Genomic DNA, 22,329 nt, shown 5'->3' on the forward strand with positions numbered 1-22,329 from the left:
GTAGTCCCTGTGCACTTCCTCTTAATGTGTTTTATCAGTGTATGAAGTTTGAAGAAAATCCCTCCAATGCTTTTGGAGTTATGCTCCGGACAAAGATCGTTGTGGACGGACGGACAGACGCACGGACGGACGGAGATCATTTCTAATATCCCCTTCGCCTTTGGCGGGGGGATAAAAAATAAAGTAGTACCTAGTACTGCTCCATCTGAAACTGGTCACAATGAGTGTTCTCACAGTCCAATGGTGATCACTGATCTCTTCATGTTGTAACAAAATTCTGTACCTAGTACTACCCCACTTGACATTAACAACATTATGAATGTGAGTGAGTTGTGTGTTGTCAAAGCTCCATTGGTGAACAATGACAACTGACAGTCATAAAAGAAAGTAGTTACCTGTTACTGCCACGCCTGACAACACTGATTACAATGATCACTATGAGTATAAGTAAAGCAACAGTAGCGGAACCAAAGGCTATGGCCAGATACTTCTCCTCAGCAAGGTTGAAATGTCCAGTCTCTGTTTGTGTTGCCACTTCTGCAAACACAAGTGTACAATCATAAATACTGGGCATGTTCAGATGAACACACAAGAGTAAGGTAGGCTATCATGCTAATAGTTACTCCCACTAATCAGACTGACCGACCAGTCTTGGCCCTGGCATAATTAACAAGAGCACCGCCTTGCGGGTGCTGACGCTCATCTGATTTTTTTTGTATAATAGAAATATTGTCCTACCCATGATTTTCTAAGTCTAAAAAGGGCCATCACTCTTGCAAAAAGCAGGATAGAGTTATGTTTCTTGATGTACAGTGTCCACTTATGATGGTGAAAAACTGTTGCAAGTTTTAAAGCAATAGCTTTGATAGTTTATGAGAAAAGTTGACTTAAACATAATATTCAACCAAGAAAATGATTTTTCTAAGTCAAAAAGGGGCAATAATTATTGCAAAAAGCAGGATGGAGTTATGTTGCTTGCTGTACAGGGTCAGCTTATGATGGTGAACAAGAGTTGCGAGTTTTAAAGCAATAGCTTTGATAGTTTAAGAGAAAAAGTTGACCTAAACATAAAACTTAACCAAGAAATCTGATATTTTCTAAGTCGAAAAGGGGCCATAAATCTTGCAAAAAGCAAGATGGAGTTATGTTTCTTGATGTACAGGGTCTACTTATGATGGTGAACAAGTATTCCAAGTTTCAAAGCAAAAGCTTTGATAGTTTAGGAGAAAAGTTGACCTAAACATAAAACTTAACCAAGAAATCTGATTTTCTAAGTCAAAAAGGGGCAATAATTATTGCAAAAAGCAGGATGGAGTTATGTTGCTTGCTGTACAGGGTCAGCTTATGATGGTGAACAAGAGTTGCGAGTTTTAAAGCAATAGCTTTGATAGTTTAAGAGAAAAAGTTGACCTAAACATAAAACTTAACCAAGAAATCTGATATTTTCTAAGTCGAAAAGGGGCCATAAATCTTGCAAAAAGCAAGATGGAGTTATGTTTCTTGATGTACAGGGTCAGCTTATGATGGTGAACAAGTGTTGCAAGTTTTAAAGGAATAGCTTTGATAGTTTAGGATAAAAGCTGACCTAAACATAAAACTTAACCAAGAAAACTGATTTTCTAAGTCCAAAAGGGGCAATAATTCTTGCAAAAAGCAAGATGGAGTTATGTTTCTTGATGTACAGGGTCTACTTATGATGGTGAACAAGTATTCCAAGTTTCAAAGCAAAAGCTTTGATAGTTTAGGAGAAAAGTTGACCTAAACATAAAACTTAACCAAGAAATCTGATATTTTCTAAGTACAAAAGGGGCCATAAATCTTGCAAAAAGCAAGATGGAGTTATGTTTCTTGCTATACAGGGTCAGCTTATGATGGTAAACAAGTATTCCAAGTTTCAAAGCAATAGCTTTGATAGTTTAGGAGAAAAGCTGACCTAAACATAAAACTTAACCAGGCAACACCGACGCCGACGCCGACAACCGCTCAAGTGATGACAATATCTCATCATTTTTTTTCAAAAAATCAGATGAGCTAAAAAGGCTTTTTGCCTATACAACCACTATAAGCTAGGAACCATGGAAAAGGGCTCTTCAGTGAGGAAGGTATGAAAAGTAATAACCTTTTTCTTTTGAAAGTGCCCATTTTACAAAGGAGTTACAATTGTTGGAATATGATTTTCTTTTATCGTTAGAGCGCTAAGATATCAATGAACAAATATTTATTCAAGTAAATAGTATTAAATACCGTATGAAATAAGACCTCTGTTAATAATTCAAAGTCTTGTTGAAAAATTTAAAATGTTTCTAGAATGAAAAAGTATACAGCGCAACCTCCAAAAATAGAACTCCGATGAGAACACTTAAAAGAGTTTATTGTACTGAGTTAATTGTATAGATGACATTGCTCTTGAGAGGTTAATTTACTAAGAGTTGCTCTGGAGAGTTAATTTACTAAGAGTTGCTCTGGAGAGGTTAATTTACTAAGAGTTGCTCTGGAGAGTTAATTTACTAAGAGTTGCTCTGGAGAGGTTAATTTACTAAGAGTTGATCTGGAGAGGTTAATTTACTAAGAACTGCTCTGGAGATTTAATTTACTAAGAGTTGCTCTGGAGAGGTTAATTAACTAAGAGTTGATCTGGAGAGTTAATTTACTAAGAGTTGCTCTGGAGAGGTTAATTTACTAAGGGTTGATCTGGAGAGTTAATTTACTAAGAGTTGCTCTAGAGAGTTAATTTACTAAGAGTTGCTCTGGAGATTTAATTTACTAAGAATTGCTCTGGAGAGGTTAATTTACTAAGAACTGCTCTGGAGATCTAATTTACTAAGAATTGCTCTGGAGAGGTTAATTTACTAAGAGTTGCTCTGGAGATTTAATTTACTAAGAGTTGGTCTGGAGAGGTTAATTTACTAAGAGTTGCTCTGGAGAGGTTAATTTACTAAGGGTTGATCTGGAGAGTTAATTTACTAAGAGTTGCTCTGGAGAGGTTAATTTACTAAGAGTTGCTCTGGAGAGGTTAATTTACTAAGAGTTGATCTGGAGAGTTAATTTACTAAGAGTTGCTCTGGAGAGGTTAATTTAGTAAGAGTTGATCTGGAGAGTTAATTTACTAAGAGTTGCTCTGGAGAGGTTAATTTAGTAAGAGTTGATCTGGAGAGTTAATTTACTAAGAGTTGCTCTGGAGAGGTTAATTTACTAATAGTTGATCTGGAGAGGTTAATTTAGTAAGAGTTGCTCTGGAGAGGTTAATTTACTAAGAGTTGCTCTGGAGAGGTTAATTTAGTAAGAGTTGATCTGGAGAGTTAATTTACTAAGAGTTGCTCTGGAGAGGTTAATTTACTAAGAGTTGATCTGGAGAGTTAATTTACTAAGAGTTGCTCTGGAGAGGTTAATTTACTAAGAATTGCTCTGGAGAGGTTACTTTACTAAGAATTGATCTGGAGAGTTAATTTACTAAGAGTTGCTCTGGAGAGGTTAATTTACTAAGAGTTGCTCTGGAGAGGTTAATTTACTAAGAATTGCTCTGGAGAAGTTACTTTACTAAGAATTGCTCTGGAGAGTTAATTTACTAAGAGTTGCTCTGGAGAGGTTAATTTACTAAGAATTGCTCTGGAGCATTAATTTACTAAGAGTTGTTCTGGAGAGTTAATTTACTAAGAATTGCTCTGGAGAGGTTAATTTACTCAGAGTTGCTCTGGAGAGTTAATTTACTAAGAACTGCTCCAGAGAGGTTAATTTACTAAGAGTTGCTCTGGAGAGGTTACTTTGCTAAGAGTTGCTCTGGAGAGTTAATTTACTAAGAATTGCTCTGGAGAGGTTACTTTGCTAAGAGTTGCTCTGGAGAGTTAATTTACTAAGAATTGCTCTGGAGCGTTAATTTACTAAGAGTTGCTCTGGAGAGGTTAATTTACTAAGAGTTGCTCTGGAGAGTTAATTTACTAAGAATTGCTCCCGAGAGGTTAATTTACTAAAACTTGCTCTGGAGAGGTTCATTTACTTAGAATTTGATCTGACAAGAAATAAATATCTGCTGTTGTAGAAAGGTTTGTGTGTTTGAGTTTAGTGCCGTTTTTCAACTGGATTTTAGTCATGTAGCAGTCAGCAGTTAACCTAACTAACTGGATTCTGTACCTGTACTAACCTGTTCTCCACAAGTAACTGCCAACTTTCCCACATGAATCAGAGGTGGAGGATGAAATGACTGATGACACAGTGTCTGCTGCTATCAAGTCATCATGGAGAACATATGCCTCATATGAGGATGAAACTCTTGCTCCACATTTGTAGATCTGAGCTCTACATACTCAGCTAAGTGGGATGGCTTGTTTTAGAGAGGTGTTTACTGTTCAGAGGTGTATACAGAGCAGACACCAATACCAATACTGATATGTAATAGGTATATAATATATGAATTTCATAAAATGTTGGTTTTGAAAAAAATTCACATCAAAGGTAAAAATCTATATTTAATATCCATCAGGGAATTTTCACTTTCATGTGATAAATTAACAAAGCTTTGAAAATCTATATAAAGTCGATCAAAATTCATTTTATGCTCTACCATAGGAAACAGATAATTGGTAACCAACTCCCAAAGGTACAAATATGATTAATAGATTGATGTCCCTGAATTTTCAGAATCAATTTAATGGCATCAACATACCATAATTATCCGCTGGAACTGGAAATGTTTTTGACAATGTGTAATTCCCTTATAGAAATGAAATTCTATATGACAATATGACATTGTGTAAATTTATCATCTTTTGTGAACAACTGCTATTGTGAGGACATCCATCACACCCTTGAAAAGGTTTTATGATAGGATACTCCTCTTTCCCATTTAGTTTCATGATCAAGTATTATATTTTAGTAATAGATATTGTTTTCAATTTGCAACTGCCACCTGAGTTCCAATTCAATCCATAATAAAGTAAAAAGATTTTCAGACAGAAATAAACTTAACAATGGGTGGTAATGAAAATAACGATCTGCAAACGTAAGATTTTCATTTCATTCCATTTTGATTTAATTACTAGATATTGCAGCTCTTCAATTTATGATGGCATTAAAGCATTGCAATTTATGAATTTAATAACAAAACAAAAATACATCAACTTCATTTCATACAGATAGGATCTGAATTAATGAGGAAGAAATGTTAAGTAATAATTTTGAATCATGACTTTGAAGCTATCAAGTCATATTGAATCAACATAAATCTGTTTTTTTTTCAAAACTATGACCCTTCCTGCTTCATTAATTAGCATACAGAATAATGCAGGGGATTTTTGCAACAAGAAAGAGAAAATCTAGAATCTTCCTGTGAAGCAAGGGTAAAATTAAATGTGGCTTTATCACAGACCTCGCCATGATGCCCTTAGACCATTACCTTGCCAAAAATCATCCCCTACTGGAAGGCATTACTGTGAAATCATTTAAATTCACTGGCATGAAATTTCGCGCAAACGTGAAAATGGACTGTTTCGCTCAAGCTTTAATACGCGGATTTTCAATTTTAGAAATGAAAAAATAGAATAAAGTAATAATAATAGCGCGGTCTTAAATTCGTGCATCGGTCCTAGCGCAAAATACGCGAAAATTCGTCCTACGCAAATAAAAATGATTTCACAATATTCTTTTTTTAAGTAGCAACAAAATAAAATGACCAGATTGCCCTCTTAATATTGAATATAACCAGATCCTTGTACTCCACTTTTGTCAAATTTATATTATTTGTTGACATAAGAATCACAATTTTCATATTACAACAAGGTTAAAGGTCCTGCATATTCTCTATATTGCTCTCTGTTCTATATCCCCTGTGAAAAAGGTTCATGAACTTCATGAATTTATTCATGAACAAATTCATGAAAAAGTTCATGAATAAATATTCATCTGAGTCTAAATTTATGTTTCATGAATTTCTATATTATTCATGAACTTGTTCATGAATTTAAAATAATACATGAACAAGTTCATGAATATTGAAATTCATGAAACATAAATTTTGATTCTCATGAATATTGTATTCATGAACAAATTCATGAATATTGAAATTCATGATACAAATTTTGATTATCATGAATTTTTATTCATGAACTTGTTCATGAATTAAAAAATCATACATGAATTTTAATTCATGAACTAGTTCATGAATATTGAAATTCATGAAACATAAATTTTGATTTTCATGAATATTTATTCATGAACTATTTTTGTAAAAAATAAAATAAAAACAAGAGGGCCAAGATGGCCCTAGGTCGCTCACCTAAGAAACACTCCATAACAGTGTAAAACATGTTTGACCTAGTGATTTCATGGAAACAAATATTCTGACCAATTTTCATTAAGATTGGACCAAAAAATTGGTCTCTTGCGATAAAACAAGCATTTTCTTAGATATGACCTAGTTTTTGACCCTAGATGACCCATGTTCAAACTCGACCTAGATTTTATCAAGGCAATCATTCTGACCAAAATTCATGAAGATCAACTGAAAAATACAGTCTCTATCACATACAGAAGTTTTTTCTTTGATTTGACCAAGTGACCTAGTTTTTGACCTCAGATAACCCATATTCAAATTCGACCTAGATTTCATTAAAGCAATCAACCTGACCAAATTTCATAAATATCAACTGAAAAAAACAGTCTCTATCGCATACACAAGATTTTTCTTTGATTTGACCTAGTGACCTAGTTTTTGACCTCAGATAACCCATATTCAAAACCGACCTAGTTTTCATCAAGGCAATCACTCTGACCAAATTTCATGAAGATCAATTGAAAAATACATCCTCTATTGCATACACAATGTTTTTCTTCGATTTGACCTAGTGACCTTGTTTTTGACCCCAGATGACCCATTTTCGAAATCAGCCTAGATTTTATCAAGGTAATCATTCTGGCTAATTTTCATGAAGATCAGTTGAAAAATACAGCCTCTATTGCATACACAAGGTTTTTCTTTGATTTGACCTAGTGACCTAGTTTTTGACCCCAGATGACCCATTTTCGAACTTGGTCTAAATTTCATCAAGGCAATCATTCTGACCAAAATTCATGAAGATCAATTGAAAAATACAGCCTCTATCGCATACACAAGGTTTTTACGCGATATGACCTAGTGACCTAGTTTTTAACCCCAGATGACCCATTTTCGAACTCGGCCTAGATTTCATCAAGGTAATCATTCTGACCAAAATTCATGAAGATCAATTGAAAAATACTGCCTCTATTGCATACACAAGGTTTTTCTTTGATTTGACCTAGTGACCTAGTTTTTGACCCGAGATGACCCATTTTCGAACTCGGCCTAGATTTCATCAAGGCAATCATTCTGACCAAAATTCATGAAGATAAATTGAAAAATACAGCCTCTATCGCAAACACAAGGTTTTTCTTTGATTTGACCTAGTGACCTAGTTTTTGACCCGAGATGACCCATTTTCGAACTCGGCCTAGATTTCATCAAGGTTATCATTCTGACCAATATTCATGAAGAAGAATTGAAAAATACAGCCTCTATCGCATACACAAGGTTTTTCTTTGATTTGACCTAGTGACCTAGTTTTTGACCCGAGATGACCCATTTTCGAACTCGGCCTAGATTTCATCAAGGTTATCATTCTGACCAATAATCATGAAGATTAATTGAAAAATACCACCTCTATCGCATACACAAGGTTTTTCTTTGATTTGACCTAGTGACCTAGTTTTTGACCCGAGATGACCCATTTTCGAACTCGGCCTAGATTTCATCAAAGTTATCATTCTGACCAATATTCATGAAGATTAAATGAAAAATACAGCCTCTATCGCATACACAAGGTTTTTCTTTGATTTGACCTAGTGACCTAGTTTTTGACCCGAGATGACCCATTTTCGAACTCGGCCTAGATTTCATCAAGGTTATCATTCTGACCAATATTCATGAAGATTAATTGAAAAATACAGCCTCTATCGCATACACAAGCTAAATGTTGACAGACGACGGACGACAGACGCCAGACGACGGACGCCGGACATCGAGCGATCAGAAAAACTCACCTGAGCATTGCTCAGGTGAGCTAAAAATCATGAACAAATTCATGAACTAGTCAAGGAAACCTGGCAGGAGTGTAACATGAGAGATCTGCATGTAATGGAATTCTTTTAACAATTTCGGTAGAGCTTGATACAAGAAAAAATCCTGTAGGTCAAAGTGTTGTTCAGTTAGCCTGGCCAGAGACTGTTTCTTTTTAGTCTCTGCTGTGTCACTGTGACAATGACATTTTCCACCCTCGACAAATGACATGTTGAGTAAAACAGTAAACTAGAGTGGGATTGGGAGCATAATAAAAAGTTTGCTGTATAAAATACAAAACGTTAAGTTAAACAATGTATAATTTACTTTAATCTCAAGATTGAAATTCAGATACTAGCTTTTGCTTCAGGGTTGTGAAAACTTGTGACATTTTAAAAGGATTTTATTTTTTTAAATGAATGATTTATGACAACACCATAATTACTTATTTGATTTTCAGTATACTCATGTTCCTTTTAAACATTTCCTAACTGTAGTATGATAATTATTTCTTTCTTATTTGCTGCACAAACTTCTTAAAAATTGCTGAATCACATGTGCAAAAAATTTCCCAGCATGCAACAAAATAATGGAAACTGATCATGTGACATTATGAATTTAATGTTCATGAACATTCATGAAAAGTTCATGAACTTATTCATTTATTGTAAAAGGTAATAAACCTAAGTTTTATGTTTAATGAATGAACAGTTCAGAAACTCACAACTGGGTTCAAGAACTGGTTACACTGAACAAGAAAAAAGTTATGAATTTTATTACTTTTAACAAACCTGTGTTCATGAACAATTTTGGTTCTTAGTCTTAGTCTAGACCAACAGTAACTCTTCAGGAACTGGTAAAGTTCTATAAGTTCTTGAACTTTTGCAGTTTTTGAACCAATGTTCTAGAACTATCATTGTTCTAGAATCACAGTCTAAGAACTGTTATGCTGGTTCAAGAACAGTTCTCTAAGTTCTTCAGAAGTTCTTGAATGTTCAAGATACTAATACTAGTTCTAGAACATTTTTTACAGGGTCATAACCCTGTAGTTCCTGAATCACAATTTCAATCATTATCTGAATTTCATTTTCAAGTTCATGAATTTCTTAAATCATTAAATGGATTTTCTAAAATGTTCATGAACTACATTTACAAGTTCATGAAATGAAAGTAATATTCTTGAACTTAAGACTTCATGAATTTAAGTTAGTGAAATTTTCCTTGTAGTTCATGAACTCTTGGTAATTCATGAAATAATTCATGAATTCTTACAAATTCATGAATAAATTCATGAAGTTCATGAACCTTTTTCACAGGGGATTACAACTAGGTTAAAGGTCCTGCATATTCTCTATATTGCTTTCTGTTCTATAAACGAAGTCTCATGAAAAATATCTCTTGAACTGTTTGAAGTTATCATTACAGGATTCACCATTTTTGACTGATGTATGTACAAACAAACTGAATATGAAACAGACATTTTCCAAAATAAGGTCTTACGTGCCCACCCTATTGTCTGTTAACATTAATATGTACATCTTTCCTGTTAGCATAGATCTGATATATCATTCTTTCTTGCATCTTTGTTGATTTATATCAACTAGATCAAATTCTAACTTGAAATATGACATTACTAAATTCTGTCTAACACCTGAGGAATCAAAGCAACTTGGACAACTGCAATAAAGTATATATTTTTTGTTGCCATAACAACTTGAAGTTTAGATGTAGCATTCAAGAAATATAAGATCCAAATTTCTAAGGTTTCAACAGCAAAGATACAGGATTACATTTTGATTATTCAAATTGGATCCTTTCTTCTTTTTGAACTTGGTCATCTAACTATCATATGGAATGAAAATAACTGTTTTGTGATTTGAGTAAATAACTTACACTAATACAGGTTGCCTTTAACTTACAAGTTCAATGTGGTTAAAAGGTTTAAGAATACAAGAGCCAGTGTTTCTAGTTAACTGGAAAAATGTGCTTTCCCCTAATATAAGAAACTCAGGCACATAAAAACCAAGAAATGTTTTGAAATTATTGCAACATTCCTAAAATATCTCAAAAGACTAACACCTTTTCTGTAAGTGATGAGAGAAACATGCAAATCATACCTTCTTCACAGTCCTCCTGATCCACTTTCTGTACAGCACTGGGCAACTCCACATAGTCCAGTCTGAAAACAGATGATGGTCTAGTCTCAGTATAACAATAAAGTGTAAACAAACTTGTTAGTACCTATCTTAATTGTATAACACTTTAAAACAACATTAACTTAAAATATATGTAAATGAAGCAGTTTCATGAAAACATCAGCACTCATGTGCCTCAAACAATGTGTCTATCAAGTTTGCAGTGACCATTACCTTAAATCAAGAGGGGTCAATGGTGAATGTGCTTTTTAGCACTTACAGTTCCTGTGACCTTGACCTTTGGCCTACACACCTCAAAATCAAGAGGAGTGTTTTACTGCCTATGGGCAATGTTCAATGTGTCTATCATGCCTGAGGATCATGGGCTCAAGGTACTTTCAAGATATTGAGCAGACATACTTAAAATGACAGATAAGATAGTGACTCTCAGCGGAACAATACCTCCATATGATGATAGATATGATAGTGACTCTCAGAGGAACAATACCTCCTTATGATGACAGATTAGATAGTGACTCTCAGAGGAACAATACCTCCTTACGATGATAGATATGATAGTGACTCTCAGAGGAACAATACCTCCTACGACAACAGATAAGATAGTGGCTCTCAGAGGAACAATACCTCCTTACAATGACAGATACGATAGTGACTCTCAGAGGAACAACACCTCCTCACAATGGAAGATATGATAGTGACTCCCAGAGGAACAATACCTCCTTACAATCGGAGATATGATAGCGACTCTCAGAGGAACAATACCTCCTTACAATGACAGATATGATAGTGACTCTCAGAGGAACAATACCTCCTTACAATGGAAAATATGATAGTGACTCCCAGAGTGACAATACCTCCTTACAATGTTAGATATGATAGTGACTCTCAGAAGGACAATTATAACCTCCTTACGATGATAGATAAGATAGTGACTCCCAGTGGAACAATACCTCCTTACGATGATAGATAAGATAGTGACTCCCAATACCTCCTATCGATGACAAATATGAAAGTGACTCTCAGAGGAACAATACCTCCATATGATGACAGATAAGATAGTGACTCTCAGAGGAACAATACCTCCTTACGATGACAGATATGATAGTGACTCTCAAAGGAACAATACCTCCTACGACAACAGATAAGATAGTGGCTCTCAGAGGAACAATACCTCCTTACAATGACAGATACGATAGTGACTCTCAGAGGAACAACACCTCCTCACAATGGAAGATATGATAGTGACTCCCAGAGGAACAATACCTCCTTACAATCGGAGATATGATAGCGACTCTCAGAGGAACAATACCTCCTTACAATGACAGATATGATAGTGACTCTCAGAGGAACAATACCTCCTTACAATGGAAAATATGATAGTGACTCCCAGAGTGACAATACCTCCTTACAATGTTAGATATGATAGTGACTCTCAGAAGGACAATTATAACCTCCTTACGATGATAGATAAGATAGTGACTCCCAGTGGAACAATACCTCCTTACGATGATAGATAAGATAGTGACTCCCAATACCTCCTATCGATGACAAATATGAAAGTGACTCTCAGAGGAACAATACCTCCATATGATGACAGATAAGATAGGGACTCTCAGAGGAACAATGCCTCCTTACAATGGAAGATATGATAGTGACTCCCAGACGGACAATACCTCCTTACGATGACAGATATGATAGTGACTCTCAGAGGAACAATACCTCCTTACGATGGCAGATATGATAGTGACTCCCAGAGGAACAATACCTCCTTATGGTGACAGATATGACAGTGACTCTCAGAGGGACAATACCTCCTTACGATGACAGATATGATAGTGACTCCCAGAGGGACAATACGTCCTTACGATGACAGATATGATAGTGACTCTCAGAGGAACAATACCTTCTTATGATGATAGACAAGATAGTGACTCTCAGAGGAACAATTCCAGCGTTTAGTTGATCCTTGTGCTTTTTCATCCTTGGTATTTAAACATTACTGATATTAGTTCTGTATAAACAGAAAGTAACTGAGGATTTCAAATACTCAACTCATTTTCAAAGTGAACAGAAAAATTCCACTCTGTGAGTGTTACAAGTAAATCCTGGTCAGGTGACAAGTCAAGGCTAGGGAGAGGTCCACTATGGATGCTCATGATATAACTGGGGGCAAAAGTCCCATTCTATCTACCTACATGAAATATTTCAAGCTACAGTCTGTTCAGTATAAAACTGTTGAACAACTACAAAACATTCTGACTCTGTAAGAATTGCCACAGAATATTCATTGGCAATTTAATTTTATTTTATTAAAAGAAATGTATTTTTAAGAATAGAGACTCAGAAATGAATTTAACATGCATAAAAGAAAATAATAGTACTGAGACTCCGGCTGCTACAATATGGTGAACAACATATTTATTATTCACTGGCATATCAGATTTGATCTTTCATATTGATAAAACTGCTATTACAACCTGTTGCCAGTGATACGCATCTTTCATTTTCAATATCTTTATACTCTTCTTCAGTAAAGTTATGAAGACCTTTGATTTACAACGGAAGAAAAAATAAACACATATCTTAAGGCAATGTGCTAATATGACTTCGTTATACAAGTAAGACTGTCCACTGCTGGGACAGGGATGTGTCACTTTTGCTGCCATACATGAACCAAATTTTTTATACTTAAATTTAATCGAAGAACTGCATAATCAAATAACCTACCACCTGTCAGACAAGTTTCATGAAAAAAATTGTTGATTTTGATTTTATATTGGTTTTACAGCGCACCAACAGTACAGCTAGGTTATATGCACCAAACAGAATATCACACCTCGCGTACACTGAAATAAAAATATGAGGGATGGAATAAAAAATTTCTATAACTGCTGAAATCACAGAGATACAGTAAAACCAAGTCTTCAGACCCTCTTACCTTCATGCAAGGGTAAGATAGTGGCTCCATTCTTTTCATACATAATTTGTTGTCCCAGAACCACCTGAGACAGAAAAAAAAATCTTGATTTTTGAAAGTTAACGAAGGATCTATCTTTTGTGACCTGTATATTTTTTCATATTGCATTCTATGTATATCCCTGGTTACATGGAAAAACCTCTTGTACTTTAAAAGTTACGACAGAACCCGCCATTTGAGACTGGTATGAAGTCAGTAGACAGACTGATAAAAGGATGGACACAATAACATGATATGCAGATTTTTTACATTACCTTGTATCTATTTACCCAATGTCATGAAAAAAAATCTTTTGTATGGTAGTTTTGTATTTATGACAGCATCCAGCATTTTTCACCCGCTGGACAGACACATGGATCAACAATTTAACAACTAAAAGGATACCATATTCTCCATCTTGTCATATATCCATATATCAAGTTTCATGAAAAAAATGTCTTAGTACTTTTTAAGTTATTGCAGGATCCTACTTAGTATGACTGACAGAAAGATTGCCTGATGGATAGATGGGAGGCAAACCATAAGTCCCCTCTAGGAAAACATTGATTGGGAACTAATTTAGGCATTATATTCAAGCATATTTGTTACTAACTGACTTTTAGAAATGGCACTGCTTTTTCCATTGTATTTATATTAAGCAAGTACAGCCACACTAGATGGGCAAATACATCAAAAGAAAAATAATTTCAATAACTTGTCCTTCATGATTTTAAAATAAAATATAAATGGAAGGACAGAGTACTAAAAATTTACCTGTCTCATAGAAAATTCATAAGTTTAACCTAAAAAGTGCTATATTTATATCTGTTCACACACTGCTTTTCATAAAAGGAAGACTTTAAACGGTTATTGGTATCCATGGAAATCAGCTTCTATTTCAAGTAAAGATAATTACTGGGCAACTTCAAAGGAGAGTTGTATGCAGAGACACTGTCTTTACTTAATTACTTGGAGAAAACACCATCAAACTATTAATGGTGTTATGAAAAAAAACAACAAAAAAACACAATGATCCAGAAGTAAGACTCTAAACAAAAAAAAAATAATGAGTCCCAAATCCCTAATTCCTCCAAATAAATCCTCCTCTCCTCCAAATAAATTATGAAAATAAAACATTATTCATCAAGATATGACTTTAAATTGAGGTCCTGCACAAGGTAGGTGAGATGGATTCATACAGTACTCGTATCAATACAAAATGATATTTATTCGAATCAGGATATATCATATATTTTTATATTTAGGAATGTTTCACTGTGTAACACTTATTTACAATGCTTTTAAAAATCAAAGGCCTGAATGGCCTGAGTCGGCTAATGATTGATGTACTGACAGTATAGTCTATCAGTTTCAGTTTGTTTTTAGTTTTTTTTTTCTTAAAATTTCATAACACAGCTCGATATTTACCCAAAATATTATAACCAGATACGATTACACTTTCCTCCAGTTTGAACAATATATTTTACAAATTGTGATGATACGAAGACATTTAGCAGCAATTGGCAGTATCTGACATTGAAGTTTACGGTTAAATTACCTCTTATTTAAATCTTTTCATAAAAAAGTTGTTTCATTTCGCCAAACATAGACGATCTACTTTCGATTTCAAAAACTACAAGAAAATACAATTTAATGTTTCGCCGATTTGTTTATTTCTCGAAAAATAAGAATTAAAATCATTTTTAATATCTGTAGTAACTAAACAAACCAGTAAGAGCTTCTTCTTCCGATAATTTATCCGTTTACTGACTGCAAAATTCATGTGTGTGTGTAGAAACCCACGCAAAGTTTATAGAAATCATACAATGCGTGTATACGTTCAATGTGGGAGAATTAAGGCTGATCGGGATCGGCTATGTTACCTAACGCATCCAGATGATTCAGATTTTGTTTTTAAAAAAAGCATAATGCACAATTTGTGTGCATTTCTGTAATTTTATATACGTTTAGAAATTATTAGACATGCGTATTTGCATTATTTCTATACGTAATTTACGCTAATACGCATCTTATCTGGAGCCCTGTGGAACTATTTTTTGTCTTTCGCTGGATGTTACGCAAGCTTTGTAAGCCTGCGCAATTCATAAAATGCACATTTATGCTTAATGAGTTACATTCGAGTACTGCACAATTACAAGTCATAAATATGACAGATTACATCGTATATTGGTCATAGCAAAGGGAATTCACGCAACTTAATTTCATTCTTGCAGTGAACTGTTTGAAGTTTGAGAAATCTAATGGAACTACATCGCTTCACTGTGTTATTTGGTCCATTTAGACTTAGAGAATCGCTGGATAGCAAGGACTCGTCAAAACGATTACATCGTTTAGCCGACTCAATAACATGTAATTTCTGAGTCAAAAGAGAATCTGATTATCTATGCATTCTTTTTTTTAAATTAAAACAATAGAATCTAAAATTGTACAGATGACATGTTAGCTTGCCTCTCTTTCCAGACATGTTTACGATACCAAAAGAAAGCATGTACATCACTCACATGTCCACACATGACCCAGTTTTGAACTGACTATGACGTCATTTTTTCTATTATTTGACATAGTGACCTAGTTTTTGAGCTCATGTGACCCAGTTTTGAACCTGACCTAGATATCATCAAGATAAAAAGTCTGACCAATTTTCATGAAGATCCATTGAAAAATATAGCCTCTAGAGAGGTCACAAGGTTTTTTATTATTTGACCTACTGACCTAGTTATTGACGGCACGTAACCCAATTTCGAATCTGACCTAGATATTATTCATGTGAACATTCTGACCAAATTTCATGAAGATCCATTCAAAAGTATGGCCTCTAGAGAGGTCACGAGGTTTTTCTATTTTTAGACCTACTGACCTAGTTTTTGAACGCAGTTGACCCAGTTTCAATTTTAACCTAGATATCATCAAAATGAACATTCAGACCAACTTTCATACAGATCCCATGAAAAATATGGCCTCTAGAGAGGTCACAAGGTTTTTCTATTATTTGACCTACTGACCTAGTTATTGAAGGCATGTGACCCAGTTTTAAATTTGACCTAGATATCATCAAGGTGAACATTCTGACCAATTATCATGAAGATCCATTCACAAGTATGGCTTCCAGAGAGGTCACAAGGTTTTTCTATTTTTAGATCTACTGACCTAGTTTTTGAACGCAGTTGACCCAGTTTCAAACTTGACCTAGATATCATCAACATAAACATTCAGACCAACTTTCATAAAGATCCCATGAAAAATGTGACCTCTAGAGTGGTCACAAAGTTTTTTTTATTATTTGACCTTCTGACCTAGTTTTTGATGGCACATGACCCAGTTTTGAATTTGACCTAGATATCATCAAGATAAACATACTGAACAATTTTCATGAAGATCCATTGAAAAGTATGGCCTTTAGAGAGGCCATAAGGTTTTTCTGTTTTTACACCTACTGACCTAGTTTTGGACCGCATGTGACTCAGTTTCGAACTTGACCTAGATATCATCAAGATGAACATTCAGACCAACTTTCATACAGATCCCATGAAAAATATGGCCTCTAGAGAGGTCACAAGGTTTTTTTATTGACCTACTGACCTAGTTTTTGATGGCATATAACCCAGTTTTATCCTTGACCTAGATATCATCAAGGTGAACATTCTGACCAATTTTCACGAAGATCCGTTGAAAAGTATGGCCTCTAGAGAGGTCACAAGGTTTTTCTATTTTTAGACCGACTGACCTAGTTTTGGACCGCACGTGACCCAGTTTCAAAATTGACCTAGATATCATCAAGATGAACATTCAGACCAACTTTCATAAAGATCCCATGAAAAATGTGACCTCTAGAGTGGTCACAAGCAAAAGTTTACGGACGCATGGACGACGGACGCTGCACGATCACAAAAGTTCACCTTGTCACAAAGTGACATGTGAGCTAATAAAAAAACCAATAGCTAATTATTTTACTGACTTCAATAAAAGAAGCTGAAATAATAGTAATAATAATAAATTATAATAATAAAGATAATAATAATGATAAATAATGCTAATTAGATTGCTGAGAGAAATGAATAGAAACAACTTCAATGTAAATGGTATTTTGCCAGAAGCAAAGCTGGTCATGAACCTACAAAATAAATGCAATGCAAAAATATAACAAGAGGGCCATCATGGCCCTATATCGCTCACCTGTTATCATTGCACTTGAGGACAAGAAGGTCCTCAGAAAAAATATCTAAGTCCAAAGGACAGTAACAACAAAGGGAAGAAATTTAACCAAAAAGAAAAAAGAATTCTTACAAGGTACAGATATGTCAAAATACAGCTAAAAATTGGAGGTACCATCCATGCTGTACCACAGAAAAGTGGTCTCGGTTTTTCCCTACGGCCAATAATAAAAAAGTTACTAAATATAAGCTATTTATAGTTACGTAAAAGGAAAGTAATTAAAAAAAAAAATTATCGTAAGTGAACAAAAGAAGGATCTGCCAAATAAATCTGTTGACATAAATGAAATTTCAGATCAGTATCTTCATTAGTTACAGAGATATACCAATTTTAATTTGAAATAAACTTTAAAAGGAAGGTAATTTGACATAAAATCAGTCCATAGTTATCTACCCTGATTGGCTCAGTCCAACTAATGGCAATAATGAAATTTCAAATAAGTCCTATAAGTACTTACTGATATAAATCCATTTTGATTACAATCAGGGGAGGTAATCAGATATAAAATAACTCTGAACCTACGCTTAGATCTGATTTGTCATGAAATCCAAGAATTATTGTTGTGGAAGATATTTTGGAAGTTTGTATCAAATAAAACCATAGCTGAAGTCTCTATATGGCTGCAAAAGCCAAAATAGCCAATTTTGGACCTTTAAGGGGCCATAACTCTGGAACTCATGAGGAAATCTGGCCAGTTCAAGAAAGGAACCAAGATCTTGTGATACAAGTTGTGTGCAAGTTTGGTTAAAATCGAATCATAAATGAAGCTGCTATTGTGCAGACAAGGTCAAAATAGCTAATTTTGACCCTTTCAGGGGCCATAACTCTGGAACCCATTACGCGATCTGGCCTGTTCAACTAAGAAATCAAGATCTTATGGTGACACAAGTTTTGTGCAAGTTTGATTAAATTCAAATCATAAATGAAGCTGCTATTGTGCAGACAAGGTCAAAATAGCTAATTCTGGCCCTTTCAGGGGCCATGAATCTCGCCAGTTCAAGAAAGGAACCAAGATCTTATGGTGATACAAGTTGTGTGCAAGTTTGGTTAAAATCAAATCATAAATGAAGCTGCTATTGTGCAGACAAGGTCAAAATAGCTAATTCTGGCCCTTTCAGGGGCCATAACTCTTGAACCCATAACGGAATCTCGCCAGTTCAAGAAAGGAACCAAGATCTTGTGGTGATACAAGTTGTGTGCCAGTTTGGTAAAAATCAAATCATAAATAAAGCTGCTATTGTGCAGACAAGGTCAAAATAGCTAATTTTGGCCCTTTCAATAGCCATAACTCTGGAACCCATAATGGGATCTGGCCGGTTTAACAAAGGAACTGAGATCTTATGGCGACACAAGTTTTGTGCAAGCTTGAATAAATTCAAATCATAAATGAAGCTGCTATTGTGCAGACAAGGTCAAAATAGCTAATTCTGGCCCTTTCAGGGGCCATGAATCTCGCCAGTTCAAGAAAGGAACCAAGATCTTATAGTGATACAAGTTGTGTGCAAGTTTGGTTAAAATCTAATCATAAATGAAGCTGCTATTGTGCAGACAAGGTCAAAATAGCTAATTTTGGCCCTTTCAGGGGCCATAACTCTGGAACCCATAATGGAATCTGGCCAGTTCAAGAAAGGAACCAACATCTTATGGTGATACAAGTTGTGTGCAAGTTTGGTTAAAATAAAATCATTAATGAAACCACTATCATGCAGACAAGAAATTGTTGACGCACGCACGGACGGACGACGGACGAAGGGTGATCACAAAAGCTCACCTTGTCACTATGTGACAGGTGAGCTAAAAACACAAATATTATGCTACTAATTAGATATTGAGTATTATCTTTAACCAAGGTCAAACTGTGAACAACAAAATTGACACAAGGTGGCATGCTAATTGCCAAAAATTACTGGCCATTTGAACGTAACAAAAAGGGGATCACACCTTTGGTTATCAGTTTTAACTGAGAAGCTCATGTCATTTTGTCGTTCTTGTGGTGAAGTCACGCGAAACTTAGCAATCACGTGTTTCTCAAAAATCGGGTATCTTCGGCGATTATTGCCTAAAAATAATTGGTTTTGGAAGATACATGGCCGCTGAAAGGGGTCAAATACGGTGGTTGGGAGGCAATTTCGGTGGCCGCTGGCTGCAGACGGGAGGTGGCCGCTGAATAAAGTGATGAAATAGAGGAAAATCCGTCGGGGACATCATAAAATGACCACTGAACGAAGATGACCACTGATCTGAGGTGACCGTTAGTACAGGTTAGACTGTATTAATTTAAAATTGCATAGGAATATTGAACTCTTGTAAAGCGTCATAATTTTGTCAAGAAGTAATGCATTTCTTATGTAAACTTCACTAATTCCCACAAACCCCAGGCCTTTTTTCTCATCATTTTGGGAATGCCACCACACCGGTACAATTGGGAAAATACCTCTGTAATTTGTATTAATTGGGAATAATGGAAACTTAAAGAAATATACTCAATTTCTTTTTAAATAACATTTTAAAATGTGTGATGGTATATTGGTAACTGTTTACTAAATTTAATGAGTAACAGTTTACAAAATAGAAAAACTGTTGTTGAAAAGCAAAAAAAAAAACTTAGGCAGTAACAATGGTTTGGGAATTTCAAGTCCAGATTTGGGAAAAATCATACTTTTTTGCATTGGGATTGCCTCCTTTTATGGGTGTTAGCTTTACAGGGGAAAAAAGCCCTGAACATCCTTTTTTAAAGATAGTTTTTGTTTAATTGTAACAGGAGATGTGATACATTATGTCCTCCATGTAACACAGCAACAAACAAAAGCTGTTGTTGAAAAGCAAAAAAAACTTAGGCAATAACAATGGTTTGGGAATTTTAAGTCCAGATTTGGGAAAAATCATACTTTTTTGCATTGGGATTGCCTCCTTTTATGGGTGGTAGCTTTACAGGGGAAAAAGGCCCTGAACACCCTTTTTTAAAGATAGTTTTTGTTTAATTGTAACAGGAGATGTGATACATTATGTCCTCCATGTAACACAGCAACATGAGCTGTTACTCTTGTTCTAGTCAGTAGTATTTTAACAACAACATAATGTAATTAACAATCACCAGAGAAAATTTAATCAATATAATGTCATCATATGATATTCTATAACAAAATTAATGGAAAATCCTATCATATATCAACCAGCACGCACATGAAAATAATTACTGACTGTATTTCAGTGTAAAACTACTCTTTTTTTTTTTACCTATCAACATACATTATCATTGTTCTATTTTTAATTCTTGGCAATTTTGTTCTTTATTATCACATAACTGCTGCTAATGTTTGGTCTATAGTTCTATGTAAATTAAAAAGTATTTTGAAAAAAGAAAATTTAAAATAATAATTATTATAATACTTATAAACAAGAGCTGTCTCCATGGGATGACACATGCCCCCGATGGCACTTTAAATGAATAGTTATGGCCGATGTTAGAGTTTAGGACCTTTGACCTATGTAGCTGGGTCTTGCGCGCGACACGTCGTCTTACTGTGTCACACATTCATGCGTAGTTATTTTAAAATCCATGCATGAATGACAAAAATATGGACCGGACACGCCCATCAATGCACTATCATGAAAAATGACCTTTAACGTCTAAGTGTGAGCTTGACCTTTGAGCTACGGACCTGGGTCTTGCGCACGACACGTCGTCTTACTGTTGTACACATTCATGCCAAGTTATTTGAAAACCCATCCATCGATGACAAAGATATGGACCGGACACGCCCATCAATGCACTATCCTTTAATGTCTAAGTGTGACCTTGACCTTTGAGCTACGGACCTGGGTCTTGCGCATGACATGTCGTCTTACTGTGGTACACATTCATGCCAAGTTATTTGAAAATCCATCCATCGATGACAAAGATATGGACCGGACATGCCCATCAATGCACTATCCTTTAATGACTAAGACTTAGTGTGACCTTGACCTTTGAGCTACGGACCTTGGTCTTGCGCATGACATGTCGTCTTACTGTGGTACACATTCATGCCAAGTTATTTGAAAATCCATCCATCGATGACAAAGATATGGACCGGACACGCCCATCAATGCACTATCCTTTAATGACTAAGTGTGACCTTGACCTTTGAGCTACCGACCTGGGTCTTGCGCATGACACGTCGTCTTACTGTGGTACACATTCATGCCAAGTTATTTGAAAATCCATCCATCGATGACAAAGATATGGACCGGACACGAAAAATGCGGACAGACCGACAGATTGACAGACCAACAGACAGACAGACTGTTCAAAAACTATATGCCTCCCTTTGGGGGCATAAAAATATTTTTCAAACGAGATCAAACTGTCAAAAAAAAACCAACAGAAGATGACACAGTAGGCCGTCATAACTGGCCACTGACCTACAAAAGACCTCACACCTTTTGTTATCAGTTTAAAGTTAATGGTAATGTCAATTCAAAATGTTTTCACCATGCACAAATAAAACTGAAATGAGATTCTTTTGAAATCCATCACAGAATGTGGCGCAGAATGATGATTAACATTTTCTACATGCTTTTTTTTCAGTCTTGTTTTCTTTCCTTCTAGACTGACCAATATTTTTCGCAAGTTCTTAGGCGTGGATCAGTGGTACACATTATGCACAGGTAAGCATTATACATGGTTATTTACGGTATATACATGTAGTGAAAAACAGTTCCATGAGAAAACCTTGTTCGTGACATGATATAATTATTGCGTAACAAATAGTTTGAAATACTATAAAATCATTTTTTCTTATGTTCATGCAGAAACTAGAAACTAGTATATTGTGATTCAGTTATCAAAGGCAAATCAAATTCTACCATATTTTACAAATAAATGTTATTTGTGTTGTCATGGCAACCGATATTCCAAAGCAACCGATATTCCAAAT

At 35.1% G+C, this 22,329-nt stretch overlaps 1 protein-coding gene across 2 annotated transcripts in view; it reads right to left on the minus strand.

Moving 5' to 3' along the window:
• Window positions 1-22,329, minus strand: part of LOC123549096 (uncharacterized) — a 74,364-nt gene that overhangs the window by 10,189 nt on the left and 41,846 nt on the right. For both annotated transcript variants that reach the window (XM_045336902.2, XM_045336903.2), the window contains exons 4-5: window positions 10,183-10,244; window positions 396-537 (exon numbers count right to left, since the gene is read on the minus strand). In XM_045336902.2, the coding sequence (XP_045192837.2) occupies window positions 396-537; window positions 10,183-10,244 (204 nt within the window). The remainder of the gene's footprint in view (window positions 1-395; window positions 538-10,182; window positions 10,245-22,329) is intronic.

Source organism: Mercenaria mercenaria, chromosome 6, assembly GCF_021730395.1.
Source record: "Mercenaria mercenaria strain notata chromosome 6, MADL_Memer_1, whole genome shotgun sequence".
Classification (NCBI taxonomy): Eukaryota; Metazoa; Mollusca; class Bivalvia; order Venerida; family Veneridae; genus Mercenaria; species Mercenaria mercenaria.